Source organism: Convolutriloba macropyga, chromosome 4, assembly GCF_964194025.1.
Source record: "Convolutriloba macropyga chromosome 4, txConMacr16.3, whole genome shotgun sequence".
Taxonomy (NCBI): Eukaryota; Metazoa; Xenacoelomorpha; order Acoela; family Convolutidae; genus Convolutriloba; species Convolutriloba macropyga.
Genome location: NC_134471.1, coordinates 34,068,638 through 34,086,965, shown reverse-complemented (window position 1 = coordinate 34,086,965; position 18,328 = coordinate 34,068,638). Strand labels below are relative to the sequence as shown.

Here is an 18,328-nt window from a genome sequence, read left to right as displayed (position 1 = left end):
TGTTATAATATATTCATTTCATAAAATTTTATGATTGCATTATCAAATTCATCTATGCTAAAGAAAAGAAAACCCAACTGCTGAGAAAAAAATTAATTAGTATCACACTAAATAAAGTTCAGGTAATTTTACCCTAACGTAGTTAAGGTAAACCGTTGATAAGGTAAAGTTAAGGTAAACTTCCCTTAAAATTACCTTAAATAATTACTCTAACGGTGTTGGTAAATTTACCCTAACTTTACCCTAACTTACCTTAAATGTTTACCCTTTCTTACCCTAATGTTAAGGTAAATTTCAGGTTTAGTTAAGGCAAAGTCAAAGGATTTTTTAAGGTAATTTTAAGGTAAGTTAGCGTAAAATTTAAGGTTTTTTTAAGGTAGTGAGGCCTGAACTTTTCAGATAAATTTCAGATAAAGTTACGGTTAGTTAAGGTGAGTTAAGGAAAGGCAAATCTACCTTAACAGTTAAGGTGAGTTAGGATTTTTTTTAAGGTAAAATTACCCTAACTTTATTTAGTGTGAGGGCATGTTTTGAAAAACTCTGATCATACTATTGTGCGCTCTAACCAAATCCCAGACCCTGTAATTGTGGTTTGGGAACACACCGTGTGCGTTAGACTTTGTCTGATCAGAGGTCACTTCCGAATGGCACCTCAACCTGGGTGGTAATGCAAATCTTTTAAATGTTCCATGATTTTTCGAACCATGGATAAGCTCCGAGAATAATAACCCAAATAAATTACGTGAAAATCACTAGCCTGTTTCCAGTAGTTGTTGACTGTGTCGAATAGTCTGGCCTCCTCATACATCTGGTCTACAATATCTGCAGATGAGAATATGGGTTGCAAGTACAGCCACTGGCCTTGTAGCTTCAGAATCTCATCCATCGTGTCTTGCAGCGACAGCAGAAGGTTCTCCCAGTCCTGAAAGCGCCGCGAACAAAAGTAAAATGAGTTTACTTCATTGTATTAATCTTTTTGTCTTAAATAATTCTCAAACTTTTTTCCTAAAAATATGTTTTGAGCAACCCGATTGCGTGGGTTGCAATTTGAGATATTTCGAAACGAAAACTTGACCTGTTCATGATTTGAACTGATTATAACTTTGCGATTAACTAGGAATCCATAAAGACATGTCTAACTAATGGGTTAATTTAAACTTTTATTTCTTTTGAGTAAAACGCTACGAACCTTAATATCATTAGCGAACGGTTTTATAAAGGGTGATCCCCGCATAGTCTGTGTCTTTATGATCTGTTCGTCCAGAATGAGCTGGATCTCATCAACTGAGGAAAGGATCTTGTGTTCGGTGTCTCTGTACTGGATGAGAGGGAACTCCAGTTCATTCCATTCGTCTTTCATTCTCAGCATCGACTTCTCAAGAGAGTATTCCTAAAAATGATCAACTTCAAAAAGTACCCAGTCCAGAAAAAACCGTCCGTCTACAAGACTCGCAAGATAAGCACCTTAAGGAGAGCAACGGTTATCATCTCGGGAACTTGCGAGATCTGGCAAGATAAGTATCCCTTTTGGACTGAGATACTTCACATCCCCATTGATTGTGGAATTTTTATCGTGTAAGATCTGATAAGATGCTGACTATGAATTTTAATCGTGTAAGCTCTGCTCAGATCTTACACGATAACAATTCCTCTTATCAGAACTTACACGATAAAAATTCTGTTAAGGGGAATTTTTATCGTATAAGAACTTATAAGACATCTTATAAGATAAACATTCCTCTTATCAGAATTTTTATTGTGTAAGATCTGATAAGACATCTTATAAGATAAACATTCCGCTTACCAGAGTTTTTATCGTATAAGATCTGATGAGAAAATTTATTCAAAAATTAAGCAATTGATTCTCAATTTTTAAGACAATTAAAAAGCATTTTAACATTAGAGATATCCGAGATGCCTTCTACAACAGTTTAAATTCTTTGAAAGTTGGCCAACCCGCAAATTTTGTCTCTTTGAAGTCGGTAGAATTGAAAAAAAAAACAAAAATTGCTCTTATCTAAACAAATTTGAAGACATTTTTTTTGCAAAAATACTCTTTTTGATTAAAAACTTGAGGCAAAAATTCCGCTCACACCATTTTTTAAACCAAAAAGTTGCAATTTTCAGTGCCGAAGTTTGTCATTTTAGTCCTCTAGTGATAAAAACATGCTCGTTTCACCTGTCTTTTGTTGCTAAATTTGAATCTCCATAAAAATGAGCAATGTTCGAAAAGTCCGCAAACTTGGCAAACTTGTTTAATGCTTTGAAAAAATTATCGAATGTGAGTGACACTGTTGTTAGTTTGATTATGTTTGAGATTAGATGTTTGGAGCTAAAGGGTGACAACCACTTTACTGTCAGCATTGAAATCGCAGCCCAAATTTTCTTCTTTTAATTAAAACAGGAAGCCCAAGCACTTTGATTTTCTGAAAGGTTTATTTTTTGTCAAAGCTGTTTCAAAAACTCATTTGCAGCATTTCTAGCATCTCCCAACTCACAATTATCAAGTGTTTGATCTTCACAAAAAAGCTGAGTTTACTTTTGGAAAAAATTCAATTTGAAACAGGCTGTCAAACTCATTGACATAGAAGCGTCACCTCTTTGATTGAAATTAACTGTTTTGCCCTTTTTGGTATTTTATGTCGTCTGTTTAATTATTTAGAATTTTGTCTTTTACTTTGACTAAAGATTGTGTCTTGAAAAAAATCAGGACAAATTAGTATCGCTGTTGTAACGAAAAGCCTTCTAACATCTTAAAAAACGACCAAACTATACATAAACTCTTTAAATTCTAAATTTTGGTAAAGTGCCAGACAGATATTTTGAAAATTTATTTCAGAAAATGAATTAGACAAAAATGAGTGTCGGGGAAAGGTGTGTAATAATAAGTTCAAAAAGCTGCTAAAATCTTTAGAAACAATCTTTCTATCATCAAAAAATTTTGTTTGGAAAATAACCGATATCGTCTTTGAGCCAACGTAGAAAAATCTCTACGTAGTCATTTCGTTCATTGAAATCAAACCCCGTTTTCCTAATAAAAGATTTTGAATAGGAAATAGTTGTCTCTTACTTGATGGCCGATTATTTTGCTTCAACATTTTGTTGTTTGCAATTTTAGCTGTTCTTTGAATAAATTTAACAGATCAAATTAGACCGATAAATCGTGTTTTTTTGTGCTTGATTTGTCTGAAAAATCTTGTGCTTCTAGTGTATTCTCTGTTTAACATTTAATCGGAAAGTTCTGCATTTGAAAAAAAATTCTCGTTAGTGAAAATTTTTGACAAATCCTGTAGCTCAAATTCTGTCAGATTAAAGGCATGCACACCGGTAATCCTTGTATAAGTTATGAGGTAATTTAGGAACAATACTAGGGCCAGTGTTGCTGATATACTGGCCCACAATTGACCCCAAGCACGAAAAACATGAAATCGAAAAAAAGGTTTGTCAGAGATTCTTCTTGAGGCTGTATCTTATGTTTAACTACGTTATATCACTTCAAATTTTGAGCAAATTCTTCAACATCTCTTTATTCTTCTGTTTGTCAAAACAGAAAGAGCATAAGTGGCGAATTTCTTGTGACGGGAAACACTAACTTTCTTTTGAGATTTGATTGCTCTTGCAATTTTTTGCATAATTACTCGATCAGTTTGAGAATTAAAACTTCCATTGGAAGCTGGCTGATGCGAACAACATTCCAATTGAATTTTAAACGACAGTCAAAGTCACATGTCTTTTACGAAGCCGTATAAAGTTTGCAGCTAGTTATTAAAATATCAGTCATCGTTACCTTTTCTTAATAAAAAGAGTAAAATTAGTTTCCTTCTTTGTATGCACGCAGCCATATTCTAAACACTGCAGCGTTACTAAATGTACCTAGGTGGATTTTCATACTAAGCACGTGAATTGAAATATTTGAAAACTTGGAATTATAATAATGTAGGAGCATAAATAAAGTTTGGACATCAAGTTCCTTGGTTCGTTTTTTTTGGAAATTTTTTTTTTGCTGCGACAAATTTTACTGCCTTTGAAGATCAAAACTCAAAACTAGACAGTCAGTTAAACAAACAAAACTTATTTCGTATAAAATTGACTGATGTTGGCATCTGAAAAGGGTAGGGTTGGGTTTCTGGAGTAGGAGAACTATTTTTGTTGAAAACTGTTTTTCTATCCAGCTTTTTCAGTGTTTCTTTCTCATCTTTTCGCTATTTTCTGGCTAAAAACAATTGTTCAATTTTACTCCACAATAGAATTTAATTGAACAACTTTATCTTTTTTGGGTTTTCGTTCCAGAGTTTCAACAAAAATTGCATAATTTTAACGATTGCTACTAAATTTTCCAAAAAAACCGTAAAAGCTATTAAGATTAAAAACCTTATGGTCTTTCCAAGTTATGTCAATTACTATAGCGCAAAACAAAGTTAGGACAGTGACCAAGATGTTGCGGATACGTAGAATAGCTACCTTTGACTTATATGGGAGAGCTTAGCCAATTAGTTTCATAAAAATTGAAAAATAAGGCTAGGCAAAAGACAATTCTCAAATAAAATTAGGTACTTTTTCGGGCTCAAATGCCCAACAAAATTACATCTGCATCACGACCGTAAAGATACCCCGACCAGTGTTTCAATTTGTATTTAAGACTAATATTAGGGAAATACTACCAAAAGAACGTGAAAAAAAGCAAATTTTATGCAATGTTTTTGAACACTTTTCTTCAATTTTCCTCGATTTCAAATGTTTCACAAAACTTCTATGGCTTGTTTTGAAGGATTTTATCTGTGCTTTTGGAATATCTTGTATATTGCTATACTTTTAAGCAATTTGGGGTTGAAAAAAAGCCTCAGAAGCACTCGTACCCCGGGCCAATTTTGACGAAATTTTCAACTTTTCAAAGTTTTAGAGGTTTATAACTTTTTTGATTGAGAACGTACAGCAACCTTTGATAACTCATTTTCTTGCATTTTTAATGAGCTTTAGAATGGTGTAACGTTTCAATGGCAAATATGCCGGCAACATAGAATATTTTTGCATTTTCCGGAGATTGCCCTTTTTGACCATGTTTTGGTCTGCAGACCCACAAAACGACCATTTTTTGCACTAAAATGTTCTTTACTACACATAGAATCAATTGATATGTCACGCTGAGTTCGAAAAAACTTGCTTTACGTCACGGCATGAGGTATTGGTGGAGCCATGGACCTTTCCGTGAGCCGTATCAAAGCAAATTTTTTAATACTTGGTAACGTTTCTTTACAGCCAGCTTGCGTACTCTACCCGGTGTTAACTCTAAACTGTAGTAACACAGAGTGCCAGTGAAGACGTTGGGAAAGTGAATGGAAGTCAAAGGGATAGCTGTGTAGTACGATGATAACCGTTCTACCCCCCTGTTTTGGGGTATCAGGCCTCTGGTGATGTGTTTTGTAGTTGACGATGTCTGGGCGGTGTTTAGTGCGCCCAGGGCTTTTACAGAAGATAGGCGAACTCACGGGGGTCCTATTATTGTCAAAGAGAAGCGGGCTAAAGTCTTACAGAAGCTGGAATTTTTTTGTCTCTTTTGGTTTTTTGTAATGTAAATTTATCTGCCTATTCGATTATAGATTTTCTTATTAGAAGTTCTGTGATAGTTCTGTTTTATGTTCAATAAAATTTTACTCGGTAAAAATTGTGTCTAAAGAGATCCTATTCGATAGTATTTTTGTTGGGACCGGTTTTACAAGATATAAATTCTGTCGTATCAGATCTTACACGATGGAAGTCGAACTTGTCAGGTCCTACAAGATAAAAAAATTCGGTCTTTTATAAAACCGAATCGTTTTATCTTGTAGGCCCAGACAAGTTAGACCTTCATCGTGTAAGATCTGATACGACAGAAATTTTATCGTGTAAGATCTGATAAGATAGAATTTTTATCGTGTAAGGTCTAATAATAAAGAACTTTTGTCGTGTAAGATCTGATAAGACGGAATCTTAATCGTGTTAGATCTGATAAGACAAAATTTTTATCGTGTAAAATCTGATAAGACAGAATTCTTATTGTGTAAGATCTGACAAGAGAACTTTAGTCGTGTAAAATCTGATAAGTTAACTTTTGATTATGAGAAATCTGACAAAAAGATTTTTCATTTTGTAAGATCTGATGAGACAGAATTTTTATCGTGTAAGATCTGATAAGACAGAATATTTACCCTGTAAGATCTGATGAAACAGAATTTTTATCGTGTAAGATCTGATAAGAAGAATTTTTGTCGTGTAAGATCAGGCGATCGTGTTATAAGGTCTGATAAGAAGATGCATACCCTTACAGGCTATTAGCAAGATTGTTTTGTCAGAAATTTGTCAGAACTTACACGATAAAAATTCTCAGAAGACTGGGGATCAATCCAAAACATCATAGTGCATTTTTACTGAAAAAAATCTGAAAAGCTGTAGTTCAATTCTAACTTCTCTGACAAAAATTAAACGATATAAGTAACTTATCCTACTTTGTTCAATTAAACACTATTACCTTAGCAGCTCCGGCACTGACATTCTCGAACTTTTCCTGCAGAGACATGAGATCTAATTTGAGCATTTTACGCAGACTGGTGGCTGCATCTGGCATGATACTCTTCCCAGCTATGAAACTCATCTCTTCCCAATGTCTGGTTGTTATTCCAGGTGTGCGCAGAATACCAATCAATGGGATAAACTCCTGAAACAGTAGACATCCAGGTAAAAAGTTATGAATTTACTCAGAGAAAAACAGAATGTTTGACTCTAAAATTTAAGGTAATTAGAGTAGTATTTAATGCAGTATTATGCCTCAAATCATAAATGTAGTTATTATTAAGCTTTTTAAAAATAATTATTAATCTTATGCAAAATCTATCAGCCTAGCAAAAATAGCACGCGCGATATTACAACTTAGAGGAGAAATTGTCAAAACAATCATCAGAAACTGAAATATATTAAATATCATATAAACTAAATATCATATAAACGGCAATTCATTATAAAATTGTCAATTTTCAGAAATCGCATCTCAGACACAGAGTGTATGAAAAGTTTGAAAGCTGCTATTACTGACCTTGAACTTTTTGATGTCATGTAGGATTCGTTGACACACGAGGATAGCTGGCATTTGTTCCTGCTGAATACCTCCATCGTCACCCTCTTTCTTCTTCTTAAGACCTTCTTTTGATCTGGAACAAAAATAGTATTGAACCTAGCAGAAGACTTTTTGCATGATCAGGTAGCAAAAAATTAGACGAACCACTACCGAACATTATTAGCAATTAATGATACAGATTCACAAATTTACCCGCGATTTTGACAAAACTTGCTCTATTTTCAAGGAGAATTTTGTTTTCGATATTAAACAAGGGGGCTTGGTAACGTGCTTTAGCACAAAATTTCAACCCAACTCAACCACATTCTTGGCTTAAACACATACCACAGAGATATGAAAAATTCAAGATAGCAAAGGGTAGATCATACTTTGTTATTTAAAAGTGGATGTATTCTCAAATTAGGTCAGACATAAAGCGTGGTAACACCGGTCTAGTTATTTTTTCGGTCGAAAGAACAACATTAGAACTGGGCTTTCAAAATTAATTGAAAAAAGAAATCCACATTAATACAGTTTCTCGAGGAAAAACAACAACCATTTGGCCACGTAAAAACTTGAGAATTTGAATTCAACGCTTAATTAATATGTAAAACAATCATCTAACTAAATCACTTTGAAAAAAAAACCTTCATGAATATCCAGCTTGGTTAACCCCCCATTTAACTTACTCCGATTCTACTTTCTTAAAAAAGATAGTTGAAGTTCCTCGAAAAATTTATCAATGGATTAGCAGAAGTTGATACGCTGCATGTGGCAACAAATAACGTCAAGAACACAAATTCAGCTAGTGCCAGAATTCAGCGGAAAACTCTCTCTTCGAAGTCTTGATCCGATTATCGTAATCACACACACACACAAACACACACACACACACACACGCACACACACACACACACACACACACACACACGCACACACATACACACGCGCGCGCACACACGCAAACAGACGCACACGCAAATACGCACACACACACGCACACACACACACACACACGCACGTGCTCACGCACAAACGAACATAGAAACCACACCACACAAGTTCACACCAACACAAGCGCGAGCCCACATACAGATAAACAAGCACGACCACATACACACACAAACGCACAAATACACACACCACACGAAACAACACATACTTACATACACAGACACAGACAACTAAATCACTTTGAAAAAAGACCTTCATGAATATCCAGCTTGGTTAACCCCCCATTTAACTTACTCCGATTCTACTTTCTTAAAAAAGATAGTTGAAGTTCCTCGAAAAATTTATCAATGGATTAGCAGAAGTTGATACGCTGCATGTGGCAACAAATAACGTCAAGAACACAAATTCAGCTAGTGCCAGAATTCAGCGGAAAACTCTCTCTTCGAAGTCTTGATCCGATTATCGTAATCACACACACACACACAAACACACACACACACACACACACGCACACACGCACACACACACACACACACACACGCACACACGCACACACACACACACACACGCACACACACACACACAAACACACACACACACATATACACACACACACACACAAAAAACGCAAAATTACACAGACACCTATTAGATAGATAAACACACACGCACACACACAAACAAACACGCACACAAACTCACACACGCACACACACACACGCGCGCGCACACACGCAAACAGACGCACACGCAAATACGCACACACACACACGCACACACGCACACACACACACACACACACGCACACACACACACACAAACACACACACACACATATACACACACACACACACACAAAAAACGCAAAATTACACAGACACCTATTAGATAGATAAACACACACGCACACACACAAACAAACACGCACACAAACTCACACACGCACACACACACACGCGCGCGCACACACGCAAACAGACGCACACGCAAATACGCACACACACACACGCACACACACACACACACACACACACACACGTGCTCACGCACAAACGAACATAGACACCACACCACACAAGTTCACACCAACACAAGCGCGAGCCCACATACAGATAAACAAGCACGACCACATACACACACAAACGCACAAATACACACACCACACGAAACAACACACACACATACACAGACACAGACAACTAAATCACTTTGAAAAAAAAACCTTCATGAATATCCAGCTTGGTTAACCCCCCATTTAACTTACTCCGATTCTACTTTCTTAAAAAAGATAGTTGAAGTTCCTCGAAAAATTTATCAATGGATTAGCAGAAGTTGATACGCTGCATGTGGCAACAAATAACGTCAAGAACACAAATTCAGCTAGTGCCAGAATTCAGCGGAAAACTCTCTCTTCGAAGTCTTGATCCGATTATCGTAATCACACACACACACAAACACACACACACACACGCACACACACACGCACACGCACACACGCACACACACACACACACACATACACACACACACACATATACACACACACACGCACACACACACACACACGCACGTGCTCACGCACAAACGAACATAGACACCACACCACACAAGTTCACACCAACACACGCGCGAGCCCACATACAGATAAACAAGCACGACCACATACACACACAAACGCACAAATACACACACCACACGAAACAACACACACACATACACAAACAGACACACACACACACACACACACACACACACACACACACACACACACACACACACACACACACACACACATACACACACGCACGCACCCACACGCACATAAATAAACACCACACTCAAACGAATTTCATGGTGTTGATCTTCAAAAACATGTGCCCAGAAAACAACTTTCGAGGTCGAGGCATCAAGTGCCGAATTTCGGTGAGGTCTCTGTGGGGAGGTGCAAAGTGCACTATCAGAGATTATTCAAAGTCAACTATGGATATTTTAGAATCAACAGAGAAGGTAACAGAGAACATGCAGTAGCTTTTCACTTGAATTGCTCTCGACAAATCAGACCACAAAGCCATAGAAGAGTAGCTCAAAGTTGCCAAGTTAGACTGAGCAATGATCTCTCTGGCGTAAGAAAATAAACTTCAACAATTGATAAATTTCTACTTGACGCTCACGGGAGGTTCGAAATCATAATAAGCTAGTAAATTATTGAGTATATTACCATGCCTAGATTGATATTTTTGTCAATAGTGATTTCTTCTTTGAAGCAGTTCACCTCCAAAGGAAGCTCAAATATAAGTTTTGATATTGAAGTGTTGGGGCATGAGTATTGCCAGTACAAAACTACACATTGATTATGGTCTGCTTAGGATACTACAAAGGTATAGATCTGAGCTGGAGGATCTTTGTAAGCAGCACTTACAAAATGAAACAAATGGGTTCTCCTCTGTCAGGAATAAAGCTGAATTATGCAACGTGTCTGGCTAGCGTTAGAAAGACCTGATCAGAGTCTAATAAAAAGCTTAAGACTTTCCGGAGTTATTGTTATTCTGTTACAGTTCTATTTACAGTTGTGATGTGTTTTGAGTTGGTTACGGGCCTGTAGACTGTGCAGGCTAGTTCAGCAAGATTGATTGTTGAATTGCCCCGAAAGAGATGCCCATATGAGCTACAAGAATTGAGAATATCTGTCTTTAACATGAAACAGAATTGCATTTAAAAAAGGATAATTTTTTTCTCAGGATGTAAAGGACGCTAAGAATTATTCGCAAGAATCTGAAAGATGAAAACGGCTTCATCACCTTTTCTCAATTAGTTCACGCTTCTGCAGCTGGTTGAAGAATTTGGATATTTTGTACAGTTCAGTGTAGTACTCCTGCACTTCGGTTGAAATTATCTCCGGTTGCAAATCGAAGAAGGAACCGTCCATCCACCTGAAACGGGAACTTTCATCATTGAATCGATGTTTTTGATGCTTAGAAAGCAAGAACCAAATCACAATGAGAAGATCCTTAAAACTCGCTTCAAAGTAAAGGTTTGAGTCGAGTGCTGGTGTTCCGTCCATTAACGGCCTCCCGAAAAAAAACAAAGCGGAGTTTAAAAAAATAACTTTGCTTGAAAATAGCGTAAAAATTTGCAACATTCTCTCACGATTCATTCAAGACTGTGGTATGATTATGTATAATCTTACAAGATGACCATCAATTTTGGCCAAGAGAAACTTAGGTGGTGTTGAGTTCTAGAAAAAATCGCGGTAGAAAAAATATCAATAGAATCATTCTTTGAGTAGTCGTTAATAAAAAGCTAAATAGTTGAGTAAAAAAGACAGCACTGCTAAAGATGTTTGTTTGAATTGACCAACTTTTTCTCACTCCTCTGCCACCTGGTGACTATTCCGAAGAGTCTGTGGTATGGTTCTACCATGTTTTGTATCTCCTCCACTTCACTGTAGTTCTCCACTGTTGTCTTGAACAGCTGCTCCTCCTTCTTCACAAATGCTATGTCCTCCCTGCAATCAAACACACAAAATTATAGTCAGTAGTAGACAGTTGAAACGCTAGATAATGTTGAAAACGTTCTAAGGATGTGCATGAACATCAATATGCCAATATCAGCATGTTTTAAATTAGAACTTTGACTAATGAGACGATCGCTAGCGTTTAAATTTTCTGCTCCGGACTTCTCACATTTACTCAAACTCTATCGTTTACAGTGATGACCTAGCGTGTCCCATGGAGGTAAATTAAGCCCACGTCTCAATATGTCAGTGGACAGAGTTCAAAGGACTAAAGTTCCAAATTAAAACAAATGCAATGGAGCTAAAATGACAACGCTTCGACACGCAAATAACCACATTGATGCTCAATATGAACAAATTTGGACACGCGTTTTTTGAACTTTATGTCAAGGGCTATATCTATTCACAGTTCAATTTATCTTACACCATAAAAAACGTCATCATGGTTAAAATCCAAAAAAATTGTTTATTTCAGAAAACAATTGAAGTAGTCAAATCAACAGAGATCGATCGGAGTTATCTCCAGTGACCTCCGGGCTGAAAGTCAGGCGCAAATTACAAGGTCCAGAAATGTATAGTCACAGGAGTGTCTGAAATTGGTAATAAAAAAGGTTAAAAGTTCAGACCAGAGGACCCATGGATGTGACAACGTCTCGCCAGCAGAAAAGGGAAATAGTTTCTAAAGCAAGATAAAAACACAAAAATAATTGTGAAAGCAACTTGTAACAAATGAGAGTAGCAAATGCAGAACGAAGTGTATTCTCGAAATTAAAAAATATTATTGTTAACATTACTTAATTAAAATAATGCTTGTGAATGATTTCTTCACTCCTGGACAATTCCTTGCAGAGCAAAAACAAACGTACACTCAAAGCAATCTTTAGATATATCGTTGAAAAATTTTTAAATATTTTATTTTGCTTTCTTTTCCTTTTGCACTTTTCCTCGATACAATGAAAAGTATCACCTGTCTGACAGAGTGAGAAAACAAATGACGTTGAATTCCTTTCTAAGATAATAAATTGTGGTCCTCTATATTAGTGGATCCAAAACTTAGTTATCCATCTCGTTCTTGTTTGATTATTAACGTGTCCAGAAATTTTTAAAAAAACATAATAGGACAAGTCCTGAAATACAATTCAAAGAATCGAATGAATAACTTTGAACTACTTTACCTGACCAGGAGATCAGTTAAACAGCGCAGCCAAAAAGAAAAACAATATCAAAAACTGAAATAAAAATGAAACAAACTAAACAAGAATATAATCATTGCTAAAACTCTTGAGTCTTTTACCCTGAAGGCAAAAAATCATCCGAATAAATATAGCCACTATCGCAAGCACAAGCCTTGAAATAGCTTTATTGGCCAATAAAAATAGCAAAAACTTGACAAAATGAGAAATATGACAAACACTTAACTGAAAATCGGAAAAATTAAAGAAATTTTCCGAATTTCGCAAAATTAAAAAGTTCAAACCCACTTGTCTTCTCTGGAATCTTTTCAGTGAGCTATCTGCGTGAGCTAAAAAATGTATTGTTGGCCTGTAACGATTCAAAAACTTTGAAAACAACTAAAATTAAAGAAAATTTTAGTCTAAAGAATTTTATTCTAATTTTACGGACTAAAGAATTGCAAATTTAAAAAAATTGCTAAAGTTTTGATATTAGTTTCCTGAAAACTATTTGATTGTCTCCAGAGACTATCCATTGTCTGTATTTGCATCCTTAAATAGTTTCACTGGCTGATAAAGATGAATCAATTTGGAACATGGTAGTATTTTCATAAAGATTTTGAAATTTAAATTTTATCAAAAAATTGCAAAAAACTAGTGTTATTAAAACATTGATAACCAATCAATTACCTCTTGCAACTCAAATCCTAGAGGAGGTTACTGGGCCCATGGCGCCCGGAAAACTCGCTTGTGAAAAATTTTAAAAATCTTGAAAAAAAAGCAAGTTTTCCAAAAAAAACTACCAAAATTCGTGATATTAAAGAAAGAAAACTATTTTACGGACACAGAAGCTATGCAGTAACCTATTATCAAACCCTAGAGGAGGTTGCTTGGGCCATGAGGTAGGAGAAACCTAAAAGAGGACAAAAATTTCTAAAAAAAATTTGAAAAAAAAATCGAAGAACTTTTATTTTTAAAAAATTGCATAAATTTGTGATATTAAAAAGTTGAAAACCATTTCATGGCCAATAAAAAATTTTCTGGAATCTATTATCAAACCCTAAAGTAGCTGTTTGGCTCCTGGCGCTGAAGAAACTCAGATCATGTCAATAAAAACTTTTAAAAAATTTGAAAAAATTGCAATTTTAATCTAAGATAATTTCTAAAAATTGTGATCTTCAAATGTCGAAATTGACAGTAGAAACTATACAGTAACCTATGATCAAAAACTGGAGGAGACTACTTGAAACCTAGGGCTGAAAAACTGAAAACTGTTTTGAAACGTTTTAAAAGATCAAGGTCATGAAAACTGTGTGAAAGCATCGCACAAAAAAAAGGCGGAGCACCAACGCAATCCAATGCGTGGATTGTAAAAAAACCAATACGTCCGGCGCTCTGCTTAAAAAAGAGGCGAGTAAAAATATCAGATCATCAAGAGAAACCCGTTTTATAGAGAGCGCTTCAAAACAGTTTTGTGATTGGTTTTTGCAGTCACTGTAACCTTTACCACACAAGGAAATTACAAAATTTTTGCTCAAAAGCATAACAAAAAACTCGAGCGATATGAAGATCGAAGCAATTAAGCGGTAACTACGAGGAAATCTGGTAGTTAAAATCCGATATCCACAACTGAACCACTTCGTAAATAGCAACGATTCCCAATGACCTAACAGACCCTGGAAAACTGAAAAAAAATTATCATATCTGACAGACTGCCAAAGACAACATGCCATAGTTTTTCAAATTTACGGTACACAAGAGGTAATAGGCAATGAATTTAATTAAATTTAGGATTTTTCCAAGATTTTCGTTTTAGAAAAAATGATATCATTTAAGCAAATTAAATTATTGGAAGTTGGTACTTCCAGTACCAATTTACCCGACTGAAAACGGATGCGGCGTGAATGTTGAAAGCTTCGCATATATTCTGCATTCAATTGACTTGTTTGCCATTATACATTATCTTTGCGGGGATTGGGCTTTCCTTTGACATACTTTTAGGTAATTTGTAAGCTGAAATTGAATTTCGGCTGTTTGACCCTTCAATCAACTTCCGTCTATCTGTCTAAAGAGAACTATTGAGCTGAAATACTAAAAACTAACTTTATGTGCACTTTTTGGCACCTGGCTACTAAAATTTGTTTTCTATTTGAATGGACAGAAAAGACATATGAAGAGGTCTTAATGTTCTACGACGGCTTCCAACAGTATTGCAGGGTTACTTGCCCGTAAAAAACTGTTGTAGAAAATCTCCATTGACTCTTTTGCACAAGAATTAGTATTCAGCAGAGAAGAAAAGTGTTCAATAAACTTAATCCAATTAGCTTTTTAGAATCAAAATTCTCAAAACAGATAAGACTTTGTTCTTATTGAACTGAACCAAAATTTCCGCTAGTAGGAGTTTATGATCAGAGTAGCTTTCTTCCTCCGAAAAGTTATCGAGCGATGAGTATTTTTATGGAGCAATACTAAATTGAATTGAGTAAATTTTGGAGAAATAGTTTCTCACTGAGGTCACTGCTGGCCTGATGATCACAACTTGTGTTGCAGAAATTCACGTCATCATTTACAATCAGACCGTTCTCTTTTCCTTTTTGTGCAACAAATTGGTCAATTCTCACAATCAGAGAATCAATTGTTTCAAAATGTTGATAACATTCAACTTTATAGCTACCAGTTGCCAAAGGATTATAAATTGTAATCAATGTGACCAGAACATCTCTGAAAACATAAACGCATGTTATGACAATGTTCTCGGAAGTTTTGATCGTTTTTACTTCCTCCAGTACAAGGATGAATCAATGAGCTCATAAAAACCACCATGAGTCTAGATTGTCTATCAGTCCTTTTCTGCTACTTAGAAAAATCTTGCAGTCGCTAACATCTGAATCAAATCAGGTTTCAGTTAAACCAATGATTTCTGGGTCCAAATTCCTTTTTAAAAAATCTATTTTCATACCTCTCTGCATCTTCATCGTCTCCGTATCTACAATTTAGAGCTGGTATAAAAATCACATTACATGGTTTCGGTCAGAACTGTCTGAATAGTTGACTCTGAAGTGTTGAGTGGACAACATGTCCCCGCCGCGAGTCCAATGGCTTGTTCTTTATGATACAACTTTCCCTCTCTAAATTTCATTTCCGATAGACTGACCTTTACTTTTTCCAAACATTTGTATCAACAATCAAACAGATAATTCTCTTTCAACCATTCTTTTTTCCATGAAAATTATTTGAAAAATTTTTTTTATATCTTTATCTTTAAAACCAGTGACCGTTCTTTCGGACTATCGTTGCTGTATTTGCCTAGACGAATAGTGTTCTGTAAAGCAGTACTTATTCTAAAGGATTCTGCAATTTCACAACCCTGAGTTTGTCATTTTGATATTTGTCAACAAAATCACTGGATGAGCCCTCAATAGGGGAATGATTTTCCTATAAAACAAAACACAATTAGGTTATTTTCCTCTTGCATTGTTTTTGAGTAGTAATTTTGGTTACTCTCTGGAGATGAATCTGTTCTCTGTAGCAGCGTTGTCTTAGGTTAAAATTACTGTTCAAAATTTTCAAATTATGGGAAAAGTCTTGTCTCAATAAAACAATTTGAGATTTTAAATCGTTTTTGACGTTCCCAATTTTTTCGTGAAAGTTAATTTTGTTTTTTGTCGACATAACTGTGCTGTAGCAATTTTTGCAGATGCCAAAAGAACAACTTATTCATCATAAGGCCATAATGTTTTCTGTCAAATCACTACAACTGACTTGAAGCTAATTATCGCACTCGAAGCAATGTATACAATTTTTGTTGTAATCAGCAAGACCTTGGCCGCCAGGAAAATTTTCTTTTTCTCCAATCTTAATTTGGGGCGTTTTCCCCGGGGTAGGCACAGACGTCCCCCCAATTGATATAAGCAATTATAAGAAATTACTCGAGCTGATTGTTTTCACAGGTAAACCGCCCCAAAAAAACTTGGGGCGAAAGACTAAACCACGCCACAAAGCTTGCTTGAGGATGACGGGAATAAAAAAGAACAATCTCAGCGGATGACTGACATTAGGCACTTTGTCTTGCCGTAATAGCTCCAAATAAACAGCACTTTACTTGAACTCCACAAATAAAAGTCGAGCTTAAGCTTCAGTAGGGTTCTCTTTTTAGCTCGTTAATTTCGCTTAACGAGCTGACAACGCACGTGGATAAGAATCAATAATAGCCGCGTAAGTTTTGCGTTATTATGACTCCTAATGAAAATATATTTAAAATCAAAGAAAACACTTTATAAACGCTGTACCAACCAGACGTTTGAAAACTTCGATATGCTTTTTTGATGAGAACTGAAACCAATGCATTTTTTTCATTGAATAAAAATGCTGAAGATTTTCACGCACATCTCGCACGCATAAAGTTATAATCGCACTTGAAAAGCACAGGGAATAAAAAAATCATAAACTTTAAATTGCTCTGGACCTAAATTTCTTTCAAACAATTTTCCGTATTCCAATTTCTGATAGGATAAAAAAAAGATTGGCATTTAAACTTTTCAATGTAAAATTAGAATAAATTGAGGTGATCTCATCATGTGAGAAGGGAGGAAAAACAATCAGTTTGGAAAATTTGAACCCTGTTCTTTCTCTACAAATCAAAAACGAAAATGTCTCTTCAACAATCAATGCAGTTTTTAAGGGTTTTTGAATGGTATCACATTTTTATATCTCCGCAATGGATATTGATTAGATTAAATTGGCTGAACAAAAAAAGAGGGCTGTTATACATTTCCTAGCCCGCAGTACATTGTAGTCGGAACAAAAAGCGAAAAACAACTTTCTCATGATACTTCAATTTTGCGATACTCCCATTTTATTCCAAGAAAAGTGGTCTAAAATTAACATTATTGTAAGAAGAAATATAATCAATTTTGGCATTCGAGCGCTTTTTGAAACTTAAGAAATGAGCAATCAACAGCCATATTTATAGGAAAACTGCGTTTACTCAAAATATAATTATCATATAATTAAATATAATTATCAAAAACTGCATAAAAATGGTATTTTAACGCTGCAGAGGGGTAATTTCTCAAACCAATCATAACCCAAAATTTACCACTTAAAAAACCGCTGATGTCACTGATATCTTTTAATTTATCGTTACCGGAAATTTTCAAGTTTGGAAAAATCTGATCGTAAGACGCAATCGTGGGTCGCGCATCTCAGGCTTCAGTGTTTTCCAGTAAAAAAACATATATTTTTTATGCGAATTAATGCGAATTGCAGACAGCATATCGTAAAGCTGTAACTTAAGTTCACATCAATGATATGTTATCCACATTGTTAAGCAAGGAATTAATCTGACCTGACGTCAACCATTCGCTTCTGTATGTTCCTCACTTCGTTCACATAAGTGTTCATCTGGTCCATGTCTTTGCAGTCTCTCAGCTCCATGGCTTTAATCTTCAGTTTGGCTAACTCCACCAACATCCTCTCCCTCACTTTAGAGAGAAGGTCTTCACGCTGACGACGCACTTTGTCCACAATCTGCAATGACAATCAGGATCTTCACTTAGATCCTACATCCCAACGCTTTACTAGAGCCCTTTTTAGTAGCCC

General features: G+C 35.7%; 1 protein-coding gene across 3 annotated transcripts in view; it reads right to left on the bottom strand.

Moving 5' to 3' along the window:
• Nucleotides 1-18,328, bottom strand: part of LOC142337634 (dynein axonemal heavy chain 7-like) — a 291,470-nt gene that overhangs the window by 249,780 nt on the left and 23,362 nt on the right. For all 3 annotated transcript variants that reach the window (XM_075387009.1, XM_075387011.1, XM_075387012.1), the window contains exons 4-10: nucleotides 18,075-18,256; nucleotides 11,400-11,546; nucleotides 10,840-10,971; nucleotides 7,067-7,181; nucleotides 6,506-6,691; nucleotides 1,190-1,390; nucleotides 758-922 (exon numbers count right to left, since the gene is read on the bottom strand). In XM_075387009.1, coding sequence (XP_075243124.1) covers nucleotides 758-922; nucleotides 1,190-1,390; nucleotides 6,506-6,691; nucleotides 7,067-7,181; nucleotides 10,840-10,971; nucleotides 11,400-11,546; nucleotides 18,075-18,256 — 1,128 coding nt within the window. The remainder of the gene's footprint in view (nucleotides 1-757; nucleotides 923-1,189; nucleotides 1,391-6,505; nucleotides 6,692-7,066; nucleotides 7,182-10,839; nucleotides 10,972-11,399; nucleotides 11,547-18,074; nucleotides 18,257-18,328) is intronic.